This window comes from Nelusetta ayraudi, unplaced genomic scaffold (assembly GCF_046127955.1).
Source record: "Nelusetta ayraudi isolate G7.1 ecotype Tasmania unplaced genomic scaffold, CSIRO-AGI_Nayr_v1 ptg000007l, whole genome shotgun sequence".
Classification (NCBI taxonomy): Eukaryota; Metazoa; Chordata; class Actinopteri; order Tetraodontiformes; family Monacanthidae; genus Nelusetta; species Nelusetta ayraudi.
In genome coordinates, this window is record NW_027466057.1 from 3442786 (window position 1) to 3465713 (window position 22928).

Consider the following 22928-nt stretch of genomic DNA (forward strand, 5'->3'; position numbering starts at 1 on the left):
TTATTATTATTATTATTATTATTATTATTAGTTTGTTTGTTTGTTTTAAATGTTTAAATATAAGCGCTTCGAGACAACTTTGTTTTTACGTTTTTTTGGTTCTGAAAAGTACCTTGTAATTACTTAAAACTACTGAATAGCAGGAACTCTACAAAGTGGCATTTGCCTTAAGCACATTTTGGTATGTCATTATCATAAGTAAAAGGTCTGTGTGTGTGTTGTTGAAGCACATGTTTATTCTGGTTTAAGTGAACATTCGTCAGTTTCGACAGTTTGCTTTTGGTCAAGTGTCTTTGCTGATATCAATGTACATATATACGTATTGTTGAGAGAGACAATGGAAGAATCCTTGTCATTAACATCTAACACAGGTGTTTTGAATGACCGCAAACACATTGATTTTGTAATAGTAAGATTTTTTTTCCAAGCAACTTTATTTTTCCTGCAGCAAGTAAAAATGAGATGGTGTGCTTGTCATGAGTAGTCTTTTAGCCCAAAGGTGTTTGCAGGACAAGCAATTGAGCGTGTGTATGGGAACATGTGACGCCCAGCGATGACACATACATTAAGACCTACGCAGATAAATATTACACTCCGGACAGCTTGAAGCTGACAACTGGCTCAGGTGCGAAGTACCAGGCTAGATCAGACAAAGAGAAGCAAGTCATTTGTCCAGTTTGTTTGTTTTTAACATTTCAGTTTCTCATGCCTGCTGCAGACAGTACGCCAAAATATGACATATGACCAGAATCTGAATGAAGATGATACCAGACGCACATTTTGTCAGTCCGTGACATTGCTGACATAATCTGTGTTAAAGTCCCATTAAGACCTTGGGCTAGATTTTGAAATTTAAAGGCCTCGGTGTCATAAACAGCTTGACGGTCTCGTCCGTGACCTGCTTGCGCCGTTCTTGATGTTGGGCAATCATTGGCTGCAGTGTCTCAATCAAAATCTTCTTCAGCTCTCCCGTCAGAAGCGCCCCACTTGTGTAATCCTGCGGAGAAGAGACTTAATGAGTGGGCATGGCGGAGAAGGGACTGGAGCAAGATGCATGGTATGCAAGGAATGAGGTTTAGGAAGACGGTGAGCTGGCAGGATGGGGTTTGTTTATCGTGGGCTCGTGCTTGGTAAATAAGGTTGCACAAACAAGAGTTGACGTCATATCATTGGAGCACATTGGGAAACTCTTTAACTTGGTGGGACTTTTCCAAAAGATCAGTTTCTAGTCACCACTGGATCTGTGTGTGTGGGTTAAAAGCCACACTGTCTCATTAAAGGCTAATTTTGTTAAATTAATAAGTATGTAAATAGCAGTGATTTTGTATTTCTCGACCCTCACCTGTTTGATTTTCTCCAGCTCGTCATCGTCCTCCAGGAAGAAGGTCAAATACATGAAGGAGACGTCCACCTCTGCATTTCCACCGTGCTTCCTGTGCTCTTCCACAGTGTCTTTTCCTCCAGAGAACGCATGTTTGTTGATCTGTAAGTTAGATGATTCATGTCAGTTGGAACGATACTAATAGACAAGGGAAGACTGAACTCAGTTCAAAGTAACCCCTAATGCCGACACCTTGTTTTTGATCTGCTTTGGCGTGTCGGTGAGGAAGATGGAGGAGTTTGCGTCGCTGGCGCTCATCTTGGTCTGCGCCCCCTGCAGGGCCGGGAAGAAGGTGGAGTGCAACAGGGCCGGTTTGGGGTAGCCGATCCGGGGAGCCACATCACGGGTCATCCTGAAGTAAGGATCCTGCATGGATGAGATGACAAAGGTAAAAAAAAAAAAAAACCCCAAACATCTAAAACCATCTAGCATGTAGTGCATGTAACTGAATGGATTGTTGACCTAACCTGGTCTATGGCACAGGGGATGAGACACGCGATATCCTTTCTGTTTCCAAAAATCTGCGGGAAGGAGTTACTGAAGGACGGTGCAGCCTGGATGGCAGGGAAGCTGATTTTCCCTTGAGAGATAACGAAAACACAACATTATTAAAAAAAAACAAAAAAACCAACACAACAGCATTTTTCATTGAACTATTTAATCATTTTTCGGTTGTCTTACCAATGCAGTCGCTGTCTGAAAAGCCAAAGATGCCTTTGACCTGGTTGAATGTGACATGCTTTTGGACCTTGACGACATTTCTGTAAAACTCCCGAGAGGCCCTGTGAGAAAGAGATTCAATTAGTCGCATTGTGATCGATTGTGTTTTGTATTGGATTCTAATGAATTCATGACAATAAGAACTGCTTCAACACTACTACTGGTTATCCTGGACAACGCCTACCCCATGTAGTCCAGGTCTGAGAAGATGAAAGTCTTGTTGACGTCAAAACCGCATGCAATGATGTCTTTAGCGTTTTCCATGGAGAAGCGATTGCATTCCTCTAGTGTTAGATCCTTCCACAGGTACTTCTCATCGTCCGTCAGCTGGATCACCAGGGGGATGTCGAATACATCCTGCAACCACCTACGAGGAGACGGGTAAAGGACTGTTGTGTTATCCGCGCTAAGACTGGAAGGTGTCAACAAGCATTTATTTAGTTTGGACAGAACTCACTTGGTAAAAATGAAAGGGATGAGGTGGCCTACGTGCATGGCCTCTGAAGACGGGCCTCTGCCAGTGTAAAGGTAGAAGGACTTTTGTTTCTCATACGAATCCAGGATCTGGTTCATATCCCTGACAAAAGCAGTGATGAGATGATTATCAATCAAAAGTGAAAAATTCCACACCGACTATCCAGTTCCCAATTATAGCATGAAAAGACTGATTAGTTAACAGTCACTGCATCACAGGGGCTAAACACAACCGACAAATGCTGACCTGTGTGAAAAGAAGATCCCTCTTCGAAGAAAGCGGTGAAGTTTCTGTCCTGCTACCTTTTCCATTCTGTTCAGCAGCTCTTGGTCTACTTTACTGCTGCCGAACCTCACTAAGGAAAGACACAGCATTTGCATTAATCAGCTCTCGTGTTCGTGGACAACTCAAACTTGTGCTGTGTATATTTTAATCGCACCTATCAGTTTGTCGTAATCAACTCCTTTGGCATTGGTGGTGGAAACGTTCCAAGGGTCAACTGTGTCGTCGTCGTCGTCATCGTTATCGCCAGCAGCAGCTGCTGGCCCGTTGTCAGGGGCGACCAAGTTTTCCGGCGGTGGACAACCTGCTTTGTATTCCTGGCCGGTCACCTGCTTGTATTCCAATTTCAACTTGAGCAGCAACTGTACAGCGACATCAATTTCTTCCTGAAGGAAGCCAAACACAGCTGTCAGACAATTTGGAGTGTAAACAGACATTTATCCAAAGCAAGCATTGTAAACACTTTGCAATTTGTTCAAACAACTCAAGTGCACCTCAGTGATTTCACCAATGGTTAAATAAACCAAGTGATCTCTAATGGATCAGAAGATCATCCATTTCCCCCATAACATCAAGACATTTTATTCCAATACCACTTACTTTATTTGCTTTGGCTGTTTTCAGGGCTCTGACTTGGTCTCCTTGTTCCGTCAATTTCTCGTAGAGCTCCAGTGGACCCATGGCTCTATATCCGTCTGTCACCCCCTCTAAACTGCATGCAAAGATAACACTGTAACACGTGACACTATTTAATTACAGCGTAATACAAAGTAAGCGGCTATTATGAGGGCTTTCTCCGCGGTAACAGTTGTCTATACTATTACACTTCTTCGCTTGAGATTTCCATATGGGAAGTCATAAAAAGGCTAATCAGGTAGTGCTAAAAAGCTCGCTATTTACATGCCCCCGGCGTTTGACAGCAGGTGTCGTGTCTGATACATCTATATCTCGTGTATACCACGTTTATTATATCAAACACTGAGTTTCTGGCGTAATATATTTAAGCCACGAAGACGTGCCAGCCTACCTCACAAGCGCGTTATCACAGAACCTGACAGTCTCTTCATTCAACTTGCATCAGCCTGAACGAGGTGCACGCAACAATAGCCTCCCAGTCAAACGTTTCTCCTTTTTTTTTCGTTCCGGGGTTCCGGACTGTATTCATTTTTGCAACAGTACAGCACATTGATATTTTTCTCGGCGTCAAATGTATTTTATATTGAATTCGCGTTTTAATGTGGATTTAGGGGAGCGAATTAAGGGATTTTAAAGTGCACTCACAGGATTCGATCTTTTTATGGAGTGGGACATTTGTGTTCATTTCCGGGTCATTTCAAAAATAAAAGCGTCTACACTTAGATTTGGACGAGATGAAACGATAATTTCCCTCTCTAAAAATAACTCCCCGTGGACAGAAACACTCAGAGGAGTGTGTAGCTGAGGAGCGTAATTTCTTAGCACCGAAAGGTTGGAGGCTAATGATGCAACTTGTTTACAGGTACTTCCAGCAGACTCGCCTGAGTCCTTGCGCTTGCACTTTGCTAATGTAAAGGTAACATCAAGTGTGCACGAAGTAGTGTCAATTAGTGGCTGTCTTGTTTGTATATGTTCAAAGGTATTGCTCGAAATCCTGTTAAGCATTATTTAACAAAGCTCAATATGGTTTGTATACTGAATCGGATTGTTTGTTGTCATTTTATTTGTTATGTGCTTTAGACCAATGGACCTTTCTCTTCCTTAATTAAAACAAAACCATCGTCTAAACGCGCCCTTTGGATTAAATTGGGTCAAGTTATTTTGCGATTCGACTAAATATGATCAGGACTCTACGATGTAAACTGCTGTAGATATCCAAATGCCCATAAGGCGTCGCTCTTTTGCCAAACATGTAACTGCTTCTTCGTCCACTGTGTCATTTTATTTTCAGAAGGGAGAATCGCCTTGTGGACAATGTCTTCGTTAGTGGCCTACGATGATTCCGGATCGGAGGAGGACGGAGATACAGCTTCTATCCAAACCAGAACTTCTGAAAGCACTTCTTCTGAGGTAGCACAGAGCCCACACAGCTCCGACAGATCAACGTTAGGAGGAATATCAACGTTGAAATATCACGGACATAACTCAGAAGGACCACAGCCGCGTCCAGGGCCTCAAGGCCTGGAGAATCATTTGATAGTTGCCTCACCTCCTCCTAATTTAGCTGTGGCCCGGGGGAAGATCTCACCAATGCGGACACCCCCTCAAAGGCCTCAAATGTTGAGCGATAAATTGAATCCAGCTAAACGACCTTGCACAGTGCCATCTGGCATCAGACCTTACATCCCCAAGAGACAGAGACTGGCCACCTCGGGGGAAACTCTGAACTCAAAGTCACAGGTGGAACACAACCCAGGATGTCAGACTAGGCTTAGCCATGTTTTATCAGAGGTGTCAGAGAGAGTAAAACCCTACCTGGATAACAGGCCTGGCACGGCTGGGATACCGAGGAGGCTCCTGATGAACCTGGGAGGCCACCAGGGGCCTGTTAACACAGTGCAGTGGTGTCCTGTGCCACAGCACAGTCATCTGCTGCTGTCTGCCTCCATGGACAAGACCTTCAAGGTACATACATCCACTGCCACTTAGAAATCAATCATAAGTAATACTTATATGGGAGTTTTTCAAATGCATTTTATTTTTTGTAACTGATAGCCATTTTAGTTTTTTTTTGGTTGGGATTGTAATCCATTAGTCATCCTTATTCAGCGCAGGTTTTTCCCATTTACTTTTGAAATGGCCATGGACAATGTAATGAATACTTTACCAATATTTTCTAACAATAATACATGTCTCTAACGTGTCAATCTACTTCCTAGAAATACAAAAACTATATCCTGCTTGCACCACTTTGAAGAAAGTGTGTGTTAAAACACATAGATCTGAAAACCCATCAAACCTTTATGACATCACAGCACCTCACTGATCCCTCTCCCACCATCAGCAACTGCCATTCAGTCACCTTGTTTTTATGAATCGTGGTGCTCAGCCACTGAGCGTGCAGGATGAGAATAAAACTCTAAAAAAAAAAATTTTAAAAATGGCAAAGGATGGGACCTTTAAATGAGATGCCGTCTATTTGCTGTTTTTCCTCCCCACCAAATATATACTCATTTCAGTATAGTTTCCAGAAAGGTGTCAAGTGCGCCAATAAGCCGGGGGTGTAATCACTCACCTGCCATTCAGTTTAATTGGCACATTGCAGGCAGTGAGATAGTGAGAAAATGAGCACCAACACCTCTGGAAAGGCGCCACAAGCTGCTTTCTTTAAACTGGTATCTATCACTGTCAGTTGAATGTATGTCGGGACCCTCGGGACCTCTGTCTCTCTCCCTCCCCCACTATCTCCTTCTCTTGTCTCTCTCCATCTCTTTGCCATTCTGTATTTCACACCAGGAAAACAATCCCCCTCTCATTCCCCTGTGGTAAAGGTCAAATTGTGGCGGTTTCTGTCAATGACTAAGTATCTCCCATGTCCTCGGAGAGCTGCGCGGAAAAAAAAGATAATTTCAATATGCATGAAGTTATTTGCGTAACCGGTACAGGTGCAGCGGCACAGCTGCCTCCTCCCCCCTGCACCTGGAGGGGGCTGTTTAGGAGCAGATGGTGGGCACACGGGGGAGGGGGGGTGAGATGGTGAAGCCTGGTTCTATTGTATGCTAGAGATTCTCTTCCTCCTGATGTCTGTCTGGCTGGCTGTTGAAAAACCCCTTGATGTTGCCACCAGCTTGTCATGATGTGAGACAGAGGAGGTGATGGCTCCACATTTAGCAGCGATTGGTATGTTAATAACAGAGTTGGAGAGAGTTCAAATTTTTCAAATCTTTTTTTTTTATTTATTTTTTTTATATTGTATATGTAAGACAATAACCACTAACAGGAAAAACAAAGTTTGTACACAAAAATAGAAAATTATTAGCTCTAACCACAAGAGTGTTAACTAGTATCACATTAACATTTTGAATTGCTGTAAAAAGTTATCTTCTCTTGACATCCACTGCAGGCGTCCTTCTTCCCTGCTCTGGCCTGCGCTCTTCAAAAACGTCTCACTACTTTGTGTTGTCGTTGTTGTTGTGTGCGCGGCGTCCGTCGAGCTCCTCGGAGGCAGAGATGCCGGCCATCGTTATTCCGGCCCACTCGCGGCTGCAGTCGCCATGGCTACTGCAAGGTGTAAGACGGCCGCTTTAAGACGATAAACACGAATACCAATTTAGTTTTAATTACCGCGAGCCATTTAGGCAGCGGCTTACTCCCAGTGAGTCATCAGCGAGGACTTTCTCTGCGTGTCGGCTAAGTGGCCGGTGAAATTGAAGGAGATGCAAATAAACAAGCACTATTTTTTTCTTTCTTTTTTCCTGCCCTCCGAGGATTGTGCAGGATTATTGCACTTGTTAGTGGTGCATTGTTGTTCGGACGATGCCGCTTTGCCGGACGTTGTGCAAGTTGTTCACTTGATGAATATGCTGTGACTTTCTCTCCTGGCGTTGTGGCCGCTGCTTGTTTGACAGATTATCGCATTGCCCTTTAGATGGCAGTGTTTCCCCAGGCCTCAGATCGCGCAGGGACGCGGATTGGTCCTGATGCACAGTGATCGGAAAGATCCCCAATAGGTGCTGCACTTTAATGTGTGGCCTTTCCCTGCAATTAACAGTTGGACTATCCGTCTCCGCTCCCCCAACACACACACACACACCCATACAACACACGCACACACCCACACCCACCCTGAAGGCGTCTCAGGCAACCCGTTTACTCACACAGCGACGGCCCGATTGATAGGTCACTCCCTACGTCTGCGCCGCCGCTCCTCCCTCTCCCGTCTGCCTCCTTCGGGGAGGAAGGTGAGGAGGTGCTTCTTTATGCCGTGTGAAGAAAGCGCCTTTAATAATGAAACACACGAGACGGCGGCGGGGAGCGAGCGAGATGGAGATCCGCGAGCGCCCCACAAATCTTCAAAGTTTTCTCGTTCATCCCTGGTCAATGCCAAGAAAAGTTTAGGTGAAAAAAAGAATCTTGATCATTAGCAGAACGTAGCTCGTCTCACTTAGCGGGTGCCAGCAGCCCACCCACCAGATCTCCAGTTGGGCACCATAGGAGGGGGTAACTTTTAAAAAAAAAAAAAATTATCTTTTGACTTTCCTCAGAAAATCTTTTTTTCTTGTCATGTGGGCGTTGGCACTCGGAGACTAAAGGCAGAATCGGATGCGTTTTCTTTGCGCGTTGTCGCACTTCAAATTGGCAGGCATCGTGTGAGCACGCCGCTTCAGCTGGCGGCCGCCTCTCTTGTCCCCAATCGGCGGCGGGGGAACCATTAGAACCGTTTCGCCCAGCGGGAACTTGATTTATGGCAGCACTCAGAGGTGATTAACTTGATTCGTTTATTTAAAAACACGGGCCCGCTTTGCTTTCAATTGCACCAAATAAACCTGATTATGTACCTATTAGGGCGACATTTGCGCCGACCCTCCGCTGCAGTAATTTGATTTTGTTCCATAACAATTGCCCGCCGATGAGGAAAGCTTTAGAAAAGTCGGCGGCCCCCCATTGTTTGGGCAGGGATAGGAGGTTCGGCGCTTTGCGGGTGATGAATGTGAGAAGGGAAAAAACAGGCTGTATATCTTCCTTGTGGAAGAAGCAGTGTTTTGGCAAATGCCTGCGAACCTCATTCAAGCTCACGCACCCCATTTTCTGTCGCTGCTTCTCCTGCACTCAGGGTCGCCAGGGTGCTGGACCCAATTGCGGCCGTCTCGGGCCGAAGGTGGGTTTACACCCTGGACAAGTCGCCAGTTCATCGCAGAGACGCTCACACCTGCAGATAACATCGAGACGCCAGTTATTCAAGCCTTTGGCTGTGGGAGGAAGACAGTGTACCTGGAAAAAAGATGGATGGAAGATGGATGGATGGATGGATGGATGCAGGGATGGATGGATGGATAGAATGATGGATGTATGCATTGATGATGGATGGATGGATAGAGTGATAGATGGATGGATTTTAGAGTGATACATGGATGGATGGATAGATAGAGTGATAGATGGATGGATAGAATGATAGATGGATGCATTGATGATGATTGATGGATGGATGGAGTGATAGATGGATGGATGGATGGAGTGATAGACAGATGGATGCATTGATGATTGATGGATGGATAGAGTGATAGATGGATGGATGGATGGATGGATGGATGGAGTGATAGATAGATGGATGGATAGAATGATAGATGGGTGGATATATGGACTTTATTGATCCCAAATTGGGAAACTCTGCTGTTGCAGTGCTAGAAAGAACAAACAAACAATACAAACTACACAACAGTCACTGGAAGATGTCTTAAGTGGGGTTAAATAGAACAAAAGAACAAGAGCCAGAACAAGAGGAGCTTTGCTCTCTTCCTGTCGTTCTTATCTGGTGTTGCTTCGGGGTCAACGGCAACATTATAGCCATTGCAGCTCAGCTTTTTTTCTTGTCATTTTTTTTCCTGTGGCCTGTCAGTGATGCCAACAAGCAGAGAGAGTGAGAAAATTACAGATATCGCCTTCGCGTCCCCGGATTTGGCAGGTCAAAGTCGGGTAATCAGTCCCTGTCAGTGGAGACGGGAGCGTCGAGTAAACACGGCGGGCGAGCTGCTGTCTGGGCGACTCAGTGCAACTTTGTCCTTGTCTTGTCTTGTCTTGTGTGCGGGCGGCAGGTGTGGGACGCAGTGGAGAGCGGCCGGTGCCTGAGGGTCTACACCTGCCACCGGGGAGCCGTGCGCGACGCCTGCTGGACCCCCTGTGGGCGTCGGCTTCTCACCGGCGCTTTCGACGACCTGTGCGCCGTCACCGACGTGGAGACGGGTGAGTGCCCCCCACACGCTCCCCCCCCCCATCTCCTCCCCCACCTTCTGCTGACTCGAACAGACAAGAGTGAACTGGTGAAAGAAAAACAATCAGCGCTGCCTTCGCACGGAACCTGGCAGATGGCAGAACGTGGCGAAGCTGTCAGCCATTGAAATTGAATTAATCACCTTTGAGTGCTTCCATGAATCCTCCTTCCATAGATTGAGCGGGCTGCGTGGCCGCCTCCTTCCAAGTAGACCCACTATTTACTTAAACCTGATGATGGTGACGATGATGATGATGATGATGATGATGATCCATCCATCCATATCCATCCATTTTCAATACCCACTTGTTCCTGCACTCAGGGTTGCAGGGGTCTGCTGGAGCCTATCCCAGCTGTCATAGGGTGAAGGATGATGATGATGATGATGATGATGATGATGATGATGATGGTGATCGTCATCATCATCATCATCATCATCATCGATACCAGTACTGATAACGAGGTTGAATACTCTACTTGTATACCAGGACACAGATACCAGTTGTATATCAACGTATATTTTAAATTTGTGTTTATGCTGCCGTGAAACTTGTGACAGTCACCCGTGTTCTAGAAAAAACATGCTGAGGAATGTTCTTCTAATAACAGAACATCTGTGGGAAAAAGGAAAAAAATCAAAGTACGGTAATTCTACAATGTGCAATGGCCTTATTAAGTACTCGGCGTCGGAGAGTACTGAAATCCCAGTACCAGTTCTCGACTGTAAAAGAGTGGCACCCCTAATTACCGTCATTATTATTGAAGGAGCAGCAAATGATTATTTTACAGTGAATTGATACATAAATACGTATTTTCCATGCTATACCGGTGGAGCTTTTCAAACGCTACACACATGGGGGCCTTTAACGTCACGTTAAATCCAAGCTCTCCAGACAGGCAGAGAGCCAATTTCACCTCTAAAATCCTCTGTTTTTTTTTTTTTTCGTCCATCCTGTCCGCCAGCTTGTTTCTGCACTCTGAAATCATCCATCATACCCCCCCCCCCCCCCCCACCCCATATCTGTTTACATCATTTTGTTGGGGTCGCGCTCATCGCAGGCGCCGCTTCAAAAGACTCCCCATCACGACAGGGCCGGTGGTTATTTTTTGTTTTTTTTTGCGACCCCCCCCCCCCCAGAGCCCAGCCGGTCCACCCACCCCCGTGGCTACTCCATCGTTTTTGGGGTCAACGCGCGGCTGTGATGACTTGCTGCCGTTTGCACTTCCCCTCTCGGCGTGTCAGTCAATACTGCCAATAAAGAACCGCGGATAACAGCTTGGTTGGCCCATTAAACACACGGCCAGCTCCGGGGGAAGGGGATCGATGGCGGATGCATCGCCCCATGAGTCGGCCGCCGTGACCTTACGCCGCGCCGCCGTCACGAATCCGCCAGCGTAAACAAACAAACAAACAAACTATTTTCGGTACCTGGCCGGGTCGTCCGCGTGGGCGCGCGACACCGACGGCTTTCAAGTAATGTCACCCGGCACCCGAGAGAGCGCGACACCCACCGGCCCCCGGCTTCTATTGTGCCAATTCTTATTTATTCCTCCCTTCCAGCGTCGTCATTTAATTGTATGAAAAGGCAATAAACCCCGTTTCTTTTTTTTTGTTTCCCTCAGATGAGGGCCTGCACAAGTGCGCCGGCGCTGCACAGCGATATTTGCAGCCCGGCAGCGCGGCATGACAGATATTGGATTTAGTTGTATATTAATGTGGGAGTTGGGAATTGGAGGCCCCGCGCACTCTGCACGACACTAGTCGGGGCTCCGCGCTGACATTTTGAAAAAAACAAAACAGCCATTTAATATTCAGTCAAAATTAAAAAGGGCACAGGCTGAGCCGCATGCACCGTTTGCCCTCCGAGTTAACTCGCTAAGTGATAATTGTTCCTGACTGGAAAGTGTCTTCAATTTTTTTTTTTTTTTTTTTTTGACATTCATGCCCTCAAGAGTCGGGAGTCCCTGAGAGGCTTTTTTCACGCCGGTAATTGGGATGAATGCGATCCTGTCGCTCCTCCTCACTTTCCTCACTTTCTCAGCTCTTAACAAGGTTGTGAGACTCACGTTTCTCTCCGGAAACATGTCGGGCAGCTTTTTAATAAAGAGCCAAGGTCCGGGAATGTCATTTAACCACATGCAGATCCAATCAGTGCCTTTTTGCAGATTGGTTAAAGGTTCCGCGTACGAACCCCCGGTGGACGGATCGCTGACATTTTTGCCTCTAAAAATCGGCAATGTGCACTTTCCCAGCTTCCAATACAGAGAATCTGGCTTTTCAATTTAATTGGATTCCATTGCTGGCTTCCTTTTTTTTTTGTTTTAATTTGTAACAACCAAGGCCGCAACTGTTTCCAGTAGTACCTGAAAAATAAAGGCGCAGAAGGAATGCAGGAAGGATTTCTAGATTTGAGTGGCTGTCATGATCTGCCGCTTTACTAAACACTGGTGGCAGTGTCGGATTTGAAGAGGATCTACGAGCAGCACTGAAGGCGTCTCTCAGTGGACGGTATCGACCAAACTACTTGTGTCTTGCTTGGGAGAGTAGTTTAGCTGGTTTAGCGCAGCAGTCACCAACACGGCGCCGGAGTGCACCAGGTAGCCCCCAGGACCACATGGGTGGCCACAGGCCACTCCTTGAGCTGCGTCTAAAAAAAAAATTAAATTTTATCCGACCTTGTTGAGTCATTGTTGACCCCTGGTTTAGCAGTTAGCGTAGCGCAGAATGAGCGGCTAATTTTTGCCCGCTCTGGCTCAACCACCTGTTCAAATCTGGTTGCTCCAATTGAATGGAACAGTTGGAATGTTCACGCGGTCGCCGCCCACTTTTCCACCGCTTCCTCTTCACCTCCTCATCCGATTGATGCGTGAGAAAAATCCAGAGGATCGAAGGGAAGTTCATCTTGTCCATCCCTCCCTGCCCTCCCCTCCCTCCGTCACCTCCCCCGTTGTTCTGGCGCTAACGTTAATTTTGAAATTCCCCTGCTGCTGCTGCTGCTGCTGCTTGCTGCTTGATGCCGCCGCCTCGCCTCCCGAGCTCAAACTGTCACAGCTGAATAATAATGGAAGATGGGGGCGGGGGGGCGTTTTGGGAGGACTGAGCAGGTGAACGAGCATAATCACGGAAGAGAAAGAGGAGGAATCAAAGAGTCGCAGCCGAGGAGTAGGAGGGTGGGGTAGCGGAGTAGAGGAGGTGTGGAATAAATGAATTTCATCTGCGGGGCACCGGAGTGAAGTGGCAGCTGTTGTCCACTGGCTGTCCTTGGGAAGAGACGTGCCCGCACACCTACCAGGCTTTGCCACAGTTGGAGCGCGTGCGGAGGGGAAAAGCCTTGAGTTCTCCGTCCACCTCCTCCCCTCCTCCCCTCTTCCCCTGCTCCCCTCCTCCCTCCCCCGGGCGCTCTGGCAGGCAGAACGAAGGGCCTGGCTTTCCAAGAAAACACTCGGCCGCCACGGCTGCCAGCGAGGCGACAGCGATTTGTTCAATCGAGTGTTGATTTTTTTTTTTTTTTTTTTTTGAAGCATCAGCATACGAGGTGCCAGGAGGACGATGCTGTACCTGCTCCTCCTGCAGAGATCCACAGGGCTGGAGCTCAGGTCGGCCAAGGCGGGAGCAGCCTGCCGTCATTAAAGGGAGGGCTGGGGATGGGGGGTGATGGAGAGTGACCGGCTGTCACACTCTCAGTCGCATCAGGAGCGATTGCAATCACAACCTTCTTGATATTGAAGTCAAAAGCTTGTTGTGTTGAGAAGTCAAGGAAATTCCCATTGCCATATTGTGGCTTTCTCTTCATTCCATTCCAACAGGTCCAACAGGTTCCTCTTTATATTTACCATTCATTTCAGAATTGAGCTCCTCTCCAACAAGAGGCTGGACGCTCGGAGCACCTCCGCCCTTCATCCCGTCGTTCTTTAATCTCGATCCCGCCCCCTCCTGCGGCGTCTCACTGTTTGCGTTTTGATTTTTCTTTCTTTCTTTCCATCTTTTCTGCGCGGCCCCAATAACCAACGCAATTTGCATTTCTAAACAAGAGGGAGCCCGAAGCGCCGTTGCACGCCGGGAGACAATGCTAATGCACACACAGCAGCAGCGCGGAGTTTACCGGGAGTGCCGGTGGCAAGGCGTTCAGGGCTCTGACCCACTTCCACAGCCTCGTTCTCGCAGGCTGAAGAGACTCAACCTTCTCCCCCGCACCGCGTTTACACGAGCTGCCTCGGGACCTTCTGTGCCCATCAGAGATGCTCTGACCTTTGACCTCGACAAGCTACGTCTCGTTTTCCTTACTTTGCTTCATGTCTGAGCGACGGCCTGTGAAGTGTTGGCTGCTGGCATTTTCTATCATCGGCCGTGCACAAAGTTCAGCTTATTATGGCAAAAATCACAAAGGCTCCGACGGACTTTAGGGAACAGAAATGTTGCTCTCAAACAGAAGCAGGAAGTTTACTCCAATGTTTCTTTTTCTGATGAATTTTTTGCTTTGACTCCCTACATTTTGTACACAAGTATACTTTCTACTCCTGACATTGGAAAAACATGCCGGTTGTTTTTGAAGAGATAAGAATTCAGTTCAAAGTAATTCACTTATTATTTCTTGTAGTAGTAGTGTAGGCTTGAAGTGGAGCTATTTGAACTATGGCTGTTGTGTGGTTCAGTATGAAAGTGGATCATATTTCAGAGGGAGTCTATTTCAGTGCCTCAAGCCTTGGGGGTCACAGCTCAGTACGTTTTCAATACCGAAAAAAACAAAAAAATAAACGCGTAGAATGCAACGTTGGTTATTGTTATTAAAATTGTGCACGTCCAATAATGGACTCGCAAGTCATAACTATGACTGGTGACAGTTTGGTTGTGCTGCAGTTAGAAAAAAATAACGTAATATATAATATTGAGATTAGTAAAGCTGTTCAAAATGATGCAGATGCTCATTAAGACCTTTGACCTCTGACCTCTGGCCAGTTCAGTCCAGGTTATTCTGTCACAAACGTTTTCCTTTTTGCAAAAATGATCAACCAGTGAATTGTTTCATTAATGGCAAAAAAAAAAACTTGTTTTACTTCAGTAAAGGTACTTTTACTTTTGAGCATTTTTTTTTTTTACACAAGTTCCTTTACTTAAGTAGAGAATGTGTGTACTTTTGCCAAAGTAAACTGTGCGGCACCCCCCTCTCTTATCTCCATCGCTCTGGAGCAGGGCTAATTAATCTTGCTTAATTAAAATATGACACGCGGCCCTACTTATTACGAGGAGGGGTGGGGTGGGGTGGGGTGGTGAGCGGGGGGGGCTGCTGATGTTCTCATTGCCTTGCCAAACACGAGCCCTAAATCTCAGCGACGGATCTCCGGCGCATCGCCGCGGCTAAGCCAATTAAGCGAGGAAGCCGCGAGTGCTGGCGAAATTCACCCGTTAAAAAAAAAAACTTTGGACGCTGGGAGTCGCGAGTCAGAACAGAAACCGGGACGAGCCGGTCAAAAATCCCTCCCGTCGCGTTTTATTAGCCGGAGCTCATTTCCACTTCTGAGAGGAAGCGAGGGGGATCCTGGTACAAGTGTACATAATGATGTTCCTTTTGTGTGTGTGTGTGTGTGTGTGTGTGTGTGTGTGTGTGTGTGTGTGTGTGTGTGTGTGTGTGTGTGTGTGTGTGTGTGTGTGTGTGTGTGTGTGTGTGTGTGTGTGTGTGTGTGTGTGTGTGTGACTCAGACGGGGTCTTTTGTTGTTGTGCTTAATGAGGATTGGTTCAACCCTGAGGTGTTCGGCTGTGCATCGCCTTCCACGGAGCTGCTGGCTCCGCTCTGGCCCGCTTCTCTCGCAGCCCTTCATCGCTGTTTCCTCACAAAACTCCTCTTCTTTTTTTTTTTTTGGCCACACCCTGTCAGCCTCAATTAGACGAACGCTCACCACTGCTTGTTTTTTGTTTTGTTTCTAAGCATGGCATGCATTTCTAATTGCGCGAGATAAGGCCGCCGCTAGCCAAAAACAGCATTATATTTTCTCCGCGATCTGCCTGCCGCCTTGCGTCTTTTTATGTCCGTTAAGATTATCTTCTCGTGCACCGAAATTGGAAACAACGATCTTCTCGTGCAGCTGCGAGTGAGATCAGAAGCGTCTTTTTTCTGCAAGCTTGTTCCAGAGTGGCTTCGTGATGAGGCATCTTTTACATGTCTGGGGTTGGACGGAGCGCCACCTGTGTGACAAAAAGTGCGTTTCTGCTGTTCACCCAGTTCGTAAAGACCAACATTTATAAACTCCAATGCGGCACAAGCTCTAGCTAAGCTAGCTTTTTTTTAAAAATACGTTTAGATGCACGGTGCAGAAGAGCCTAAAACATTAATTGCAGACCAGTTTGGACAAATCCTTGCTGCAGTGAATGTTGCATAATACGGGACTTCAAATAATCAAGCCGTTTCAAACGTAACCTGGAGGAAAATCCTAGTTTAATAGAAAAAAAAAAAAAGGCCAGAAGTTTTTCTCGTAGGTGCGATCAGCTGCTCAACTCTGCCTCCCCGAACAACAGTGAATAACGACGCTGCCCTGCCCCTTGTTGCTGGAGGCAGATTTAAAGGCATTGACGTAGAAGGAAATCTTTCCCGACTCGTCTGAAAAATGAAGATGTTTGTGCGTCGCCGCGGTCGTTGAAATGTCGCGCTGCAGCAGAATTCACAGCATCGCCCTCTTTTCTTTCTTTCTTTCTTTCTTTCTTTCCTCCCTCTCTCTCTCTCTCTCTCTCTCTCTCTCTCTCTCTCTCTCTCTCTCTCTCTGTCTCTCTCTCTCTCTCTCTCTCTCTCTCTATTGCGCAGGCCAGGCTCTGGTGACGTGCGACAGCCAGTTCAGGGTGATGTGTGTGGCCGTGCATCCCGGCAGCCCCGAGGTGTTCCTGTGCGGGGGCTACAGTTCGGCGGTCAAGGCCTGGGACTCTCGCTGCTGCAAGGTCAAACCCATTAACCTCCGCTGAGAAGATTCATCATTTTTATTGACTCTGGTAGACTGAGCGCCCTCTGACCTGATAATAAATCTGAGGCAGGTAGCCTCCGAACACGTGCCTGCGAGCGCGCCGCCGCGAGCCTACCGCCGCGAGAAAAGAAACCGACACGCGTGCACTGCAGTGAGAGGATCATATTGCTCCGTGCGCAGAAACAGCGGGGCAGATAATCAGCTAATTGCTCAAAAATAAATTTTAATTCGATTGCCGACTCGTAAATCTCTCCAGTATAGCCTCAATCTAATATTGCTATTAGCATTAATGGACTCTTTTATTTGATAATCCCATTCACCCCCCCCCCCCCTCCCCCCAGTGTGTACGCTCACAGTGAAGTCACTTGATCCCCTGCAGGGTCTCCTGATTTAATGCAGCAGGGATTGTGCGTGCCGGCAGGTGTCATTGTGACCAGCGGGGGGGCAGGAGCGCGGAGGAGCGGTAGCTCGGCAAATTGTTTGCTAGCGCGGCAGCGCGGAGTCTGCCCGTCAGCCGCGAGCCTCGGGCTGTGTTGAGGTTTTAGCCCTGGGGTGAAATTAACCCTTCCCACCCGCCCAGGTCCAGCAGGAGCAATGTTAACCCGTCGCCGCCCCACCTTTACCATAAACTCCTCGAATTAACGCGTGTGAGTAGAGTTGCCAACCGTCAATTAAAATACAGAATCGTCCCGTGTTTGACGATGAAATGGTGCATTTTGAATCGATGCGGGTTTGTCCCGTATTTCTGAGTTGTCTTGAACCTAAATTTATTTTTTCGACGCAAACTCACGTTGGTTTCCATAGAGCAGTGGTTCTCAAACTTTCTCTGTCACGCCCCACCTTGGAGGAAGAAAATTTTCATGCCCCCCCCCAAACCCCAAATTTGACGTGGCTGTGTCTTGAGGGATCCCGATGAACCTGCAAGTGGTCCCATGTCTCTAGGACAAAGTTGACTTTTGACCCCATAGACTTGCATGGCATAGAGTTTGCGTTTAAAACCGTGACCTATGTAGCTGCAGGCACTACCGTTGCGCAATCTATCAGGATCGCATGTTCTTTTCAGCTTTATTTAAAAAAAATAAAAAATAAAATACTTTCTTCAAGCCATTCATCCTGCACTTTATTGATTGTTGTGTAAAAATATGTTCCATTTAAAAGATTTCACTACAGTTTAAACATTCATCTTATTTTAATGTCTATTGGCAACAGAGCAGTTCAAACCATGTCCTTTTTTTTTTTTTGAAACCTTGCGTCCGTTATTTTTCCGAATGAAAGTCGGCAGCACTACGCGTGAAGTCGCCGCGCTCCACTCCAGCTCACGCTGCCCTAAACGAACGAGGCTCGGCGTCGTGCTGCGGCGCAGCGCTACGCTACGCTTGCTTCTCAGAACTGTTGCGTCAGGATGCGGCCGTTCTGCAGCAGCGAAGGAGAAATTCAGTTCGGCCGTGATGCATTTACAGCATGACTGTGGCTCAGAAGACGCCCGCCTCCCCAAAAGATAGCAGAAAACAAAGGAGACAGCAGCCTGAATTATGCATTCACACACAGCCGTGTACTGCAGAGAGACTGAAGTAGGGAAGACACAGAGCTGAGTCAGTGTCATTTAATAACTTAGCAATAACAAAAAAAAAGTGCATTGCTCGGTATTTAAGGTAAATGGTTCACAATTGAAAGGAATGTTTTCAGAAGATATAAATAACAATATATGATGGCAGTGATGAGACGTGCGCTTGCCTGTCTGGCAACGCAATATTTTCCTCATTAATATTTCTTCACTTGCGTTTTTTGATGATGAAATCCCCCCCCCCGTTCCCCCTCTCTCTTTTTGCAAGGCTGATGTTGCTAAGCAGCCGCAGCCGTGTTTGTCTCACGCTCGCGCTGTGTTACGATGGGGTGTGGCGGTGTGGGGGGTCCAGACTGCACTGTTGCCGTGCAGTCAGTGCACACTCTGTTTATTCGGAAATTTCCCTCTTGTCTCGTCGCTGCCGGAAGCTCACCAGGGCCCATGAAGTGTCTGAAAATCTGGAAAAATTAAAAATTAAAAATCCTTAAACGTGAATTTTACATATAAAGAAGTTTAAAAAAAAAAAAAAAAAATCACTCCCTGTGACAAAATCACTCCCTGTGTGCAATGTCGCTACCGTGCTGTGGCGTCGTAACGCTCCGGTGTCGCCGTGTCCTAGCAACGGGTGCGGGATGCTCTGCACGCAGCAGGCAAAGTGACTGACAGCCGCTCTTTGTGCGCACGAGTGGCGGCACATTAATTCCCATCCTGTTGCTGCACCTGAAGGGCGAGAGGTCCTCACGTCTCCAACTCCTCCTCCTCCTCCTCCTCCTCATTAGTTGCCCCACGGAGCGAGTCTGGCAAAACTGTAAAACTCCTCGCCTGCTGCTCCACAGGCGTAAACGGAGGAAACAAATGAAATGCTCTGACGTTTAAAGGCACAAAGTCAGGTTTTGCGTGCGTTTTGTGCGGTATTGCTTGCAGGTGGTGAACGTGTACAAGGCAGACATCCAGCAGACCTTGGACATCCTGTTCCTGGGAGGCGGCTCCGACTTCATCACGAGTTCCGACTGCGTGAGCAGAGACTCCGCCGACCGCACCCTCATCGCCTGGGACTTCCAGACCACAGCCAGAGTCTCCAACCAGATCTACCAGGTGAGGCAGCGTCCGCTGGTCCGAAGCGTCCTGACGCATAAATGCTCTGCAGTGAGTCTCATGTGACGGACGTATGTTCACAGTTCGGTGGTGTTGGGGGAGCCATGCGCTCCTCTGGGCGCTAGGGTTTTTTTTTTTTTTTGGTATCGATCTGATACCAAGTAGATACGTAGCTGGTATCACCGATGCCGATACTTTTTACTTGAGGTTCTGTGATCATTAAATCATTTGATGATTTTTTTACCTTTAGCTAGTTTGGTTAGGATCGAGCACAAATGTTTTACGCCACTAAACATGCTTTTTTTAAAAAAATAAAATAAAATAAAAAACTAAATACAATACAAACCAACTACAAAGTAAAAATATTAATAAAATAATGACGTATAATGAAGAATAAAGAAGTCTGAGTAATTTGCCGGACGTCTGCAAGAGAAACTGCAACACAAGTATTGTTCTCATCACGCAAGTATTGATCCCATTCCAATACTCACCCTGGTATTGACAGCGAGAGTGATACGCCCAGCCAAAGGATACCGTTATTAAACACGTATGCTTGATGACGCTCTGTGTGGGGGGGGGAAAGGGCCCCAAAACGATTTAGCACTATTGTCTGAAATTGCTGGCGGCGCCCCCTGCCTGCGACCAAAGGCTTTTGCCAACATAAATCCTTTGTTAATATGCAGCCGGCTCCGTGGAGGCTGACCAAGAAAGGTCAAACGAATGAATTGATTTCCTCTTTCTTTTCTAATCATCATCATTATTATTTTTTCTTTCATCCTCCCTGCGCGCTGCGCTCCCCGGCACACCAGGAGCGCTACACCTGCCCCAGCCTGGCTCTCCACCCGCTGGACGACTGCTTTGTGGCCCAGACCAACGGCAACTACGTGGCCGCGTTCTCGTCGCAGCGCCCCTACAGGATGAACAAGAGGCGGCGCTACGAGGGACACAAGGTGGGCGGTAACTCTGTGCTGTGACCCAGTGAACGGAATGCGGTGTCGGGGGGGACCCCTTAGAGATACCCTTTGTGACATCATCGATGAGCGGCAAGGTCTGCAAAGCAGGGGGGCGGGAAAAGAAGTCGAGGGGGATTTTTCTGATGCGTGGGGGGAGTTCACCGGAAGGCCGGCGACGCCCCCTCGGTGCAAAGTGAAAGCTGCTTACCGCGCAACAATAAAGGTTCTCGCCAGAGTGGGAACCACGGCGGCGGATGTGTAGCGGAATGTAACCGCAGCTGATGGCGCCGCTCTCTGCCCGTGCGACTGTTGACTCGAGGAAGACAATAAACCGCTGTCGTCTCGAAGGCGTTTTGCCCGCGGTCGCCGGCCGCCGGGCGCGAACACGCGAAGGCCTCTCGTTTTCCCGGGAAAAAGGCTCCGAAAACAAACAAACACGGCCGCGCAAACATCCTGCACGAGCGAGGTCGCTCGCTCGCGGCGGTTGGCGCCGCTGAGAGTTTTCTTTTTGTTTTGTTTGTTTGTGTGTTTTTCTGTTTGAAAAACGAGCTGAAGGTGTTGGAAATGGCTGAAATGTCAGTCCCCTTGTTACCCCCCCCCCTGCTGTTCTATTGAAGGAGGAGATCAAATGCAGGAGTGAACACACACACACACACACGCACACACACACACACACACGTTAGTGCCAGGATATGTTTAGCTGGTTGTTATATTTCTGTCTTTGGTTACTTGGAAACAATATTCTGTGCACTGGTCACGTGACCTCGGACGTCACGTCCAAGAAAAGTGTTTCCGTGACAGAAACTTTTGCCATTTACCTCCGCATCAACGCGTCTGGAAAAAAAACAACTCACGAGAGCTTAAAAACCTTTTTTTTTTTTTTTTAGCCTTTCGAGAGTTTTTTTTTTTTTTTTTTCGAAATTCAGGCGTTCCCATCGCCAATTTTTTTTTATTGCAAGGATATTTAGGTTTTTTGCGCAATTCTAGGGGTGATTGGAAAGCAGCCGGCGTGACAGCGAAGCAGACGGGAAGGAAAGGTCTGCAATCTCCTCGCGCCGCGTCACTTGCCGACAGAGATTTGTGAGCTGCCTTGCTCAAGGGAACAACACCAACTGCCTCAGCCGCCCCTCACATGCTCGATCAGCGCTATCTTTCCCAGTCGCTGCTTCCCCGGCTAACAACCAAGCAGCCCCCCCCCCCAACACCCCTCACCCCTCAATCAGCTGAATCACAGGCTCGGTTATTACGCTGACATTTCATTATGCTAATTTGCGGCGGCGCTCTCGCGGGACGATTAACGCGGGGGTGACTAACGGGCAGGAACCTCGTTGCAGGTGGAGGGATACGCCGTGCGCTGCCAGTTCTCCGCAGATGGCAGCATCCTGGCCTCGGGAAGCTCCGCCGGCTCCGCCCACTTCTACGATTACAACAACGCTCGCCCGCTGCACGTCCTCCGCGCGCACGCCGAGGCGTGCCTGTGCGTGTCCCAGCATCCCGTGCTGCCGGCCACCGCGGCCACCTGCGACTGGGCCGGCGAGATCAAGGTGTGGCGCTGAAGGACGGAGGGACTGCGTCGAGTCCGTCCTGTGAAATCCCCTCGCACGAGGTGAACCAATCTCGTGGCCGCCAACGGGCGTAGCTACAGTTGTTTTTGTTTGTTTTTTTACATTCAACCCTACTGCGATTTTCACATTTTTAGTAAACAACTTCCAATGCATCAACTGTGTTGTCCACTCTATTCTTTTTGATGTAATTAAGTGTTAAAACTGATCGAGGGGTTAATCTTTTTAAATTTTTTGAAAGAAAAAAAATGTTTTTTTTTTAATATTTGAAAAAAAAAACAAGTATGACTCAGATTTGCCTAAAACTCACTGGGAGGACTGTTCTATGACAGTATAGACTGATGGCATGATAACATCCATGATAGCATCGTATGAAGTAGAGTAAAATAAGGCAAAATCTCAACATTTGCAAAAATTGGTGGGGTTTTTTTGGGGTTTTTTTCAAGTTGAAACTCACTGGTCTAAAATTACAAATTGCAAGATTGCAATTCCTTGTCAGATCAGGGACTTTAGCAGCTTAGTTATACAACACAGTCAAAGTTTCTCCACATTTCAAGGTAGGAAGTTTATCCAGAGTGGTGGGCGGTTTGATAGCAGTTTAATGCTGCATGCATAAACCCTCAAAGTGTTTACAGTCAGATTCCCCTCCTCCCAAACAGCCCAGGAAGACTCCACCACCCCCGTCATGCTCTTTAAGTGTTTTTTTCTCACTGTCAGAAGTCTCTTTTTCTGTTGCATTCTGTGCGCACACACACACACACACACACACACACACACAAGCTCACTCTCGCTCCGTCACAGACGCACACTTTTCTCTGTGTGCTCAGTGTGTTATCATTTTGCTTTTTTTTTTTTTTTTTTGCATTTCCGCTCACGGTGACAGCTTACGGCATCACAAAGAGAGGCAACTGGAAAACAGGGAGAAAAAAAAGGAAGAAAAAGTCCAACATCTGTCAAAACATTGCCAGGTTCCTCCATAAATCCTGTCAGTCAGCCGGAGAGCACTGAGGTGTACACAAAGGCTGAAGATCTTCCCTCTCTGA

The 22928-nt window shown here is 47.4% G+C and overlaps 2 protein-coding genes across 5 annotated transcripts; one reads left to right on the forward strand and one right to left on the reverse strand.

Moving 5' to 3' along the window:
• Positions 1-214: 214 nt before the first annotated feature.
• Positions 215-3995, reverse strand: wars1 (tryptophanyl-tRNA synthetase 1). Of its 2 annotated transcripts, none has more exons than XM_076017933.1 (11): positions 3886-3995; positions 3459-3570; positions 3016-3244; positions 2823-2931; positions 2559-2678; positions 2286-2468; positions 2063-2163; positions 1849-1961; positions 1574-1747; positions 1343-1483; positions 215-997 (listed from the first exon to the last, which is right to left on the reverse strand). In XM_076017933.1, exons 2-11 carry the CDS (start codon positions 3537-3539, stop codon positions 839-841), a joined length of 1410 nt encoding a protein of 469 aa, XP_075874048.1. In that variant the 5' UTR covers positions 3540-3570; positions 3886-3995; the 3' UTR covers positions 215-838. The 2 variants fall into 2 exon arrangements, with proteins under 2 accessions (XP_075874048.1, XP_075874047.1); XM_076017932.1 differs by lacking the exon at positions 3886-3995 and adding an exon at positions 3759-3873.
• Positions 3956-22118, forward strand: wdr25 (WD repeat domain 25). Of its 3 annotated transcripts, none has more exons than XM_076017935.1 (7): positions 3956-4404; positions 4786-5459; positions 9587-9734; positions 16558-16688; positions 19200-19370; positions 20180-20320; positions 21658-22118. In XM_076017935.1, the coding sequence occupies exons 2-7, from the start codon at positions 4809-4811 to the stop codon at positions 21877-21879; spliced, it is 1464 nt and encodes a 487-aa protein (XP_075874050.1). In that variant the 5' UTR covers positions 3956-4404; positions 4786-4808; the 3' UTR covers positions 21880-22118. The 3 variants fall into 3 exon arrangements, with proteins under 3 accessions (XP_075874050.1, XP_075874051.1, XP_075874049.1); XM_076017936.1 differs by having other exon boundaries at positions 3956-4356; XM_076017934.1 differs by having other exon boundaries at positions 3960-4410.
• The last annotated feature ends 810 nt before the right edge of the window (positions 22119-22928 follow it).

Excerpts from the sequence above, each read along its gene's own strand:
- wars1 (XM_076017932.1), bottom strand. The coding sequence starts at position 3,799 with ATGTATCAGACACGACACCTGCTGTCAAACGCCGGGGGCAT. Across the intron at positions 2,164-2,285 it reads TCAGACCTGGACTACATGGG|GGCCTCTCGGGAGTTTTACA; the intron begins GTAGGCGTTGTC and ends TCTTTCTCACAG. Across the intron at positions 1,748-1,848 it reads TCCCCTGTGCCATAGACCAG|GATCCTTACTTCAGGATGAC; the intron begins GTTAGGTCAACA and ends TCATCCATGCAG.
- wdr25 (XM_076017935.1), top strand. The coding sequence starts at position 4,809 with ATGTCTTCGTTAGTGGCCTACGATGATTCCGGATCGGAGGAGGACGGA. Across the intron at positions 19,371-20,179 it reads TCTCCAACCAGATCTACCAG|GAGCGCTACACCTGCCCCAG; the intron begins GTGAGGCAGCGT and ends CCGGCACACCAG. Across the intron at positions 20,321-21,657 it reads GGCGCTACGAGGGACACAAG|GTGGAGGGATACGCCGTGCG; the intron begins GTGGGCGGTAAC and ends ACCTCGTTGCAG.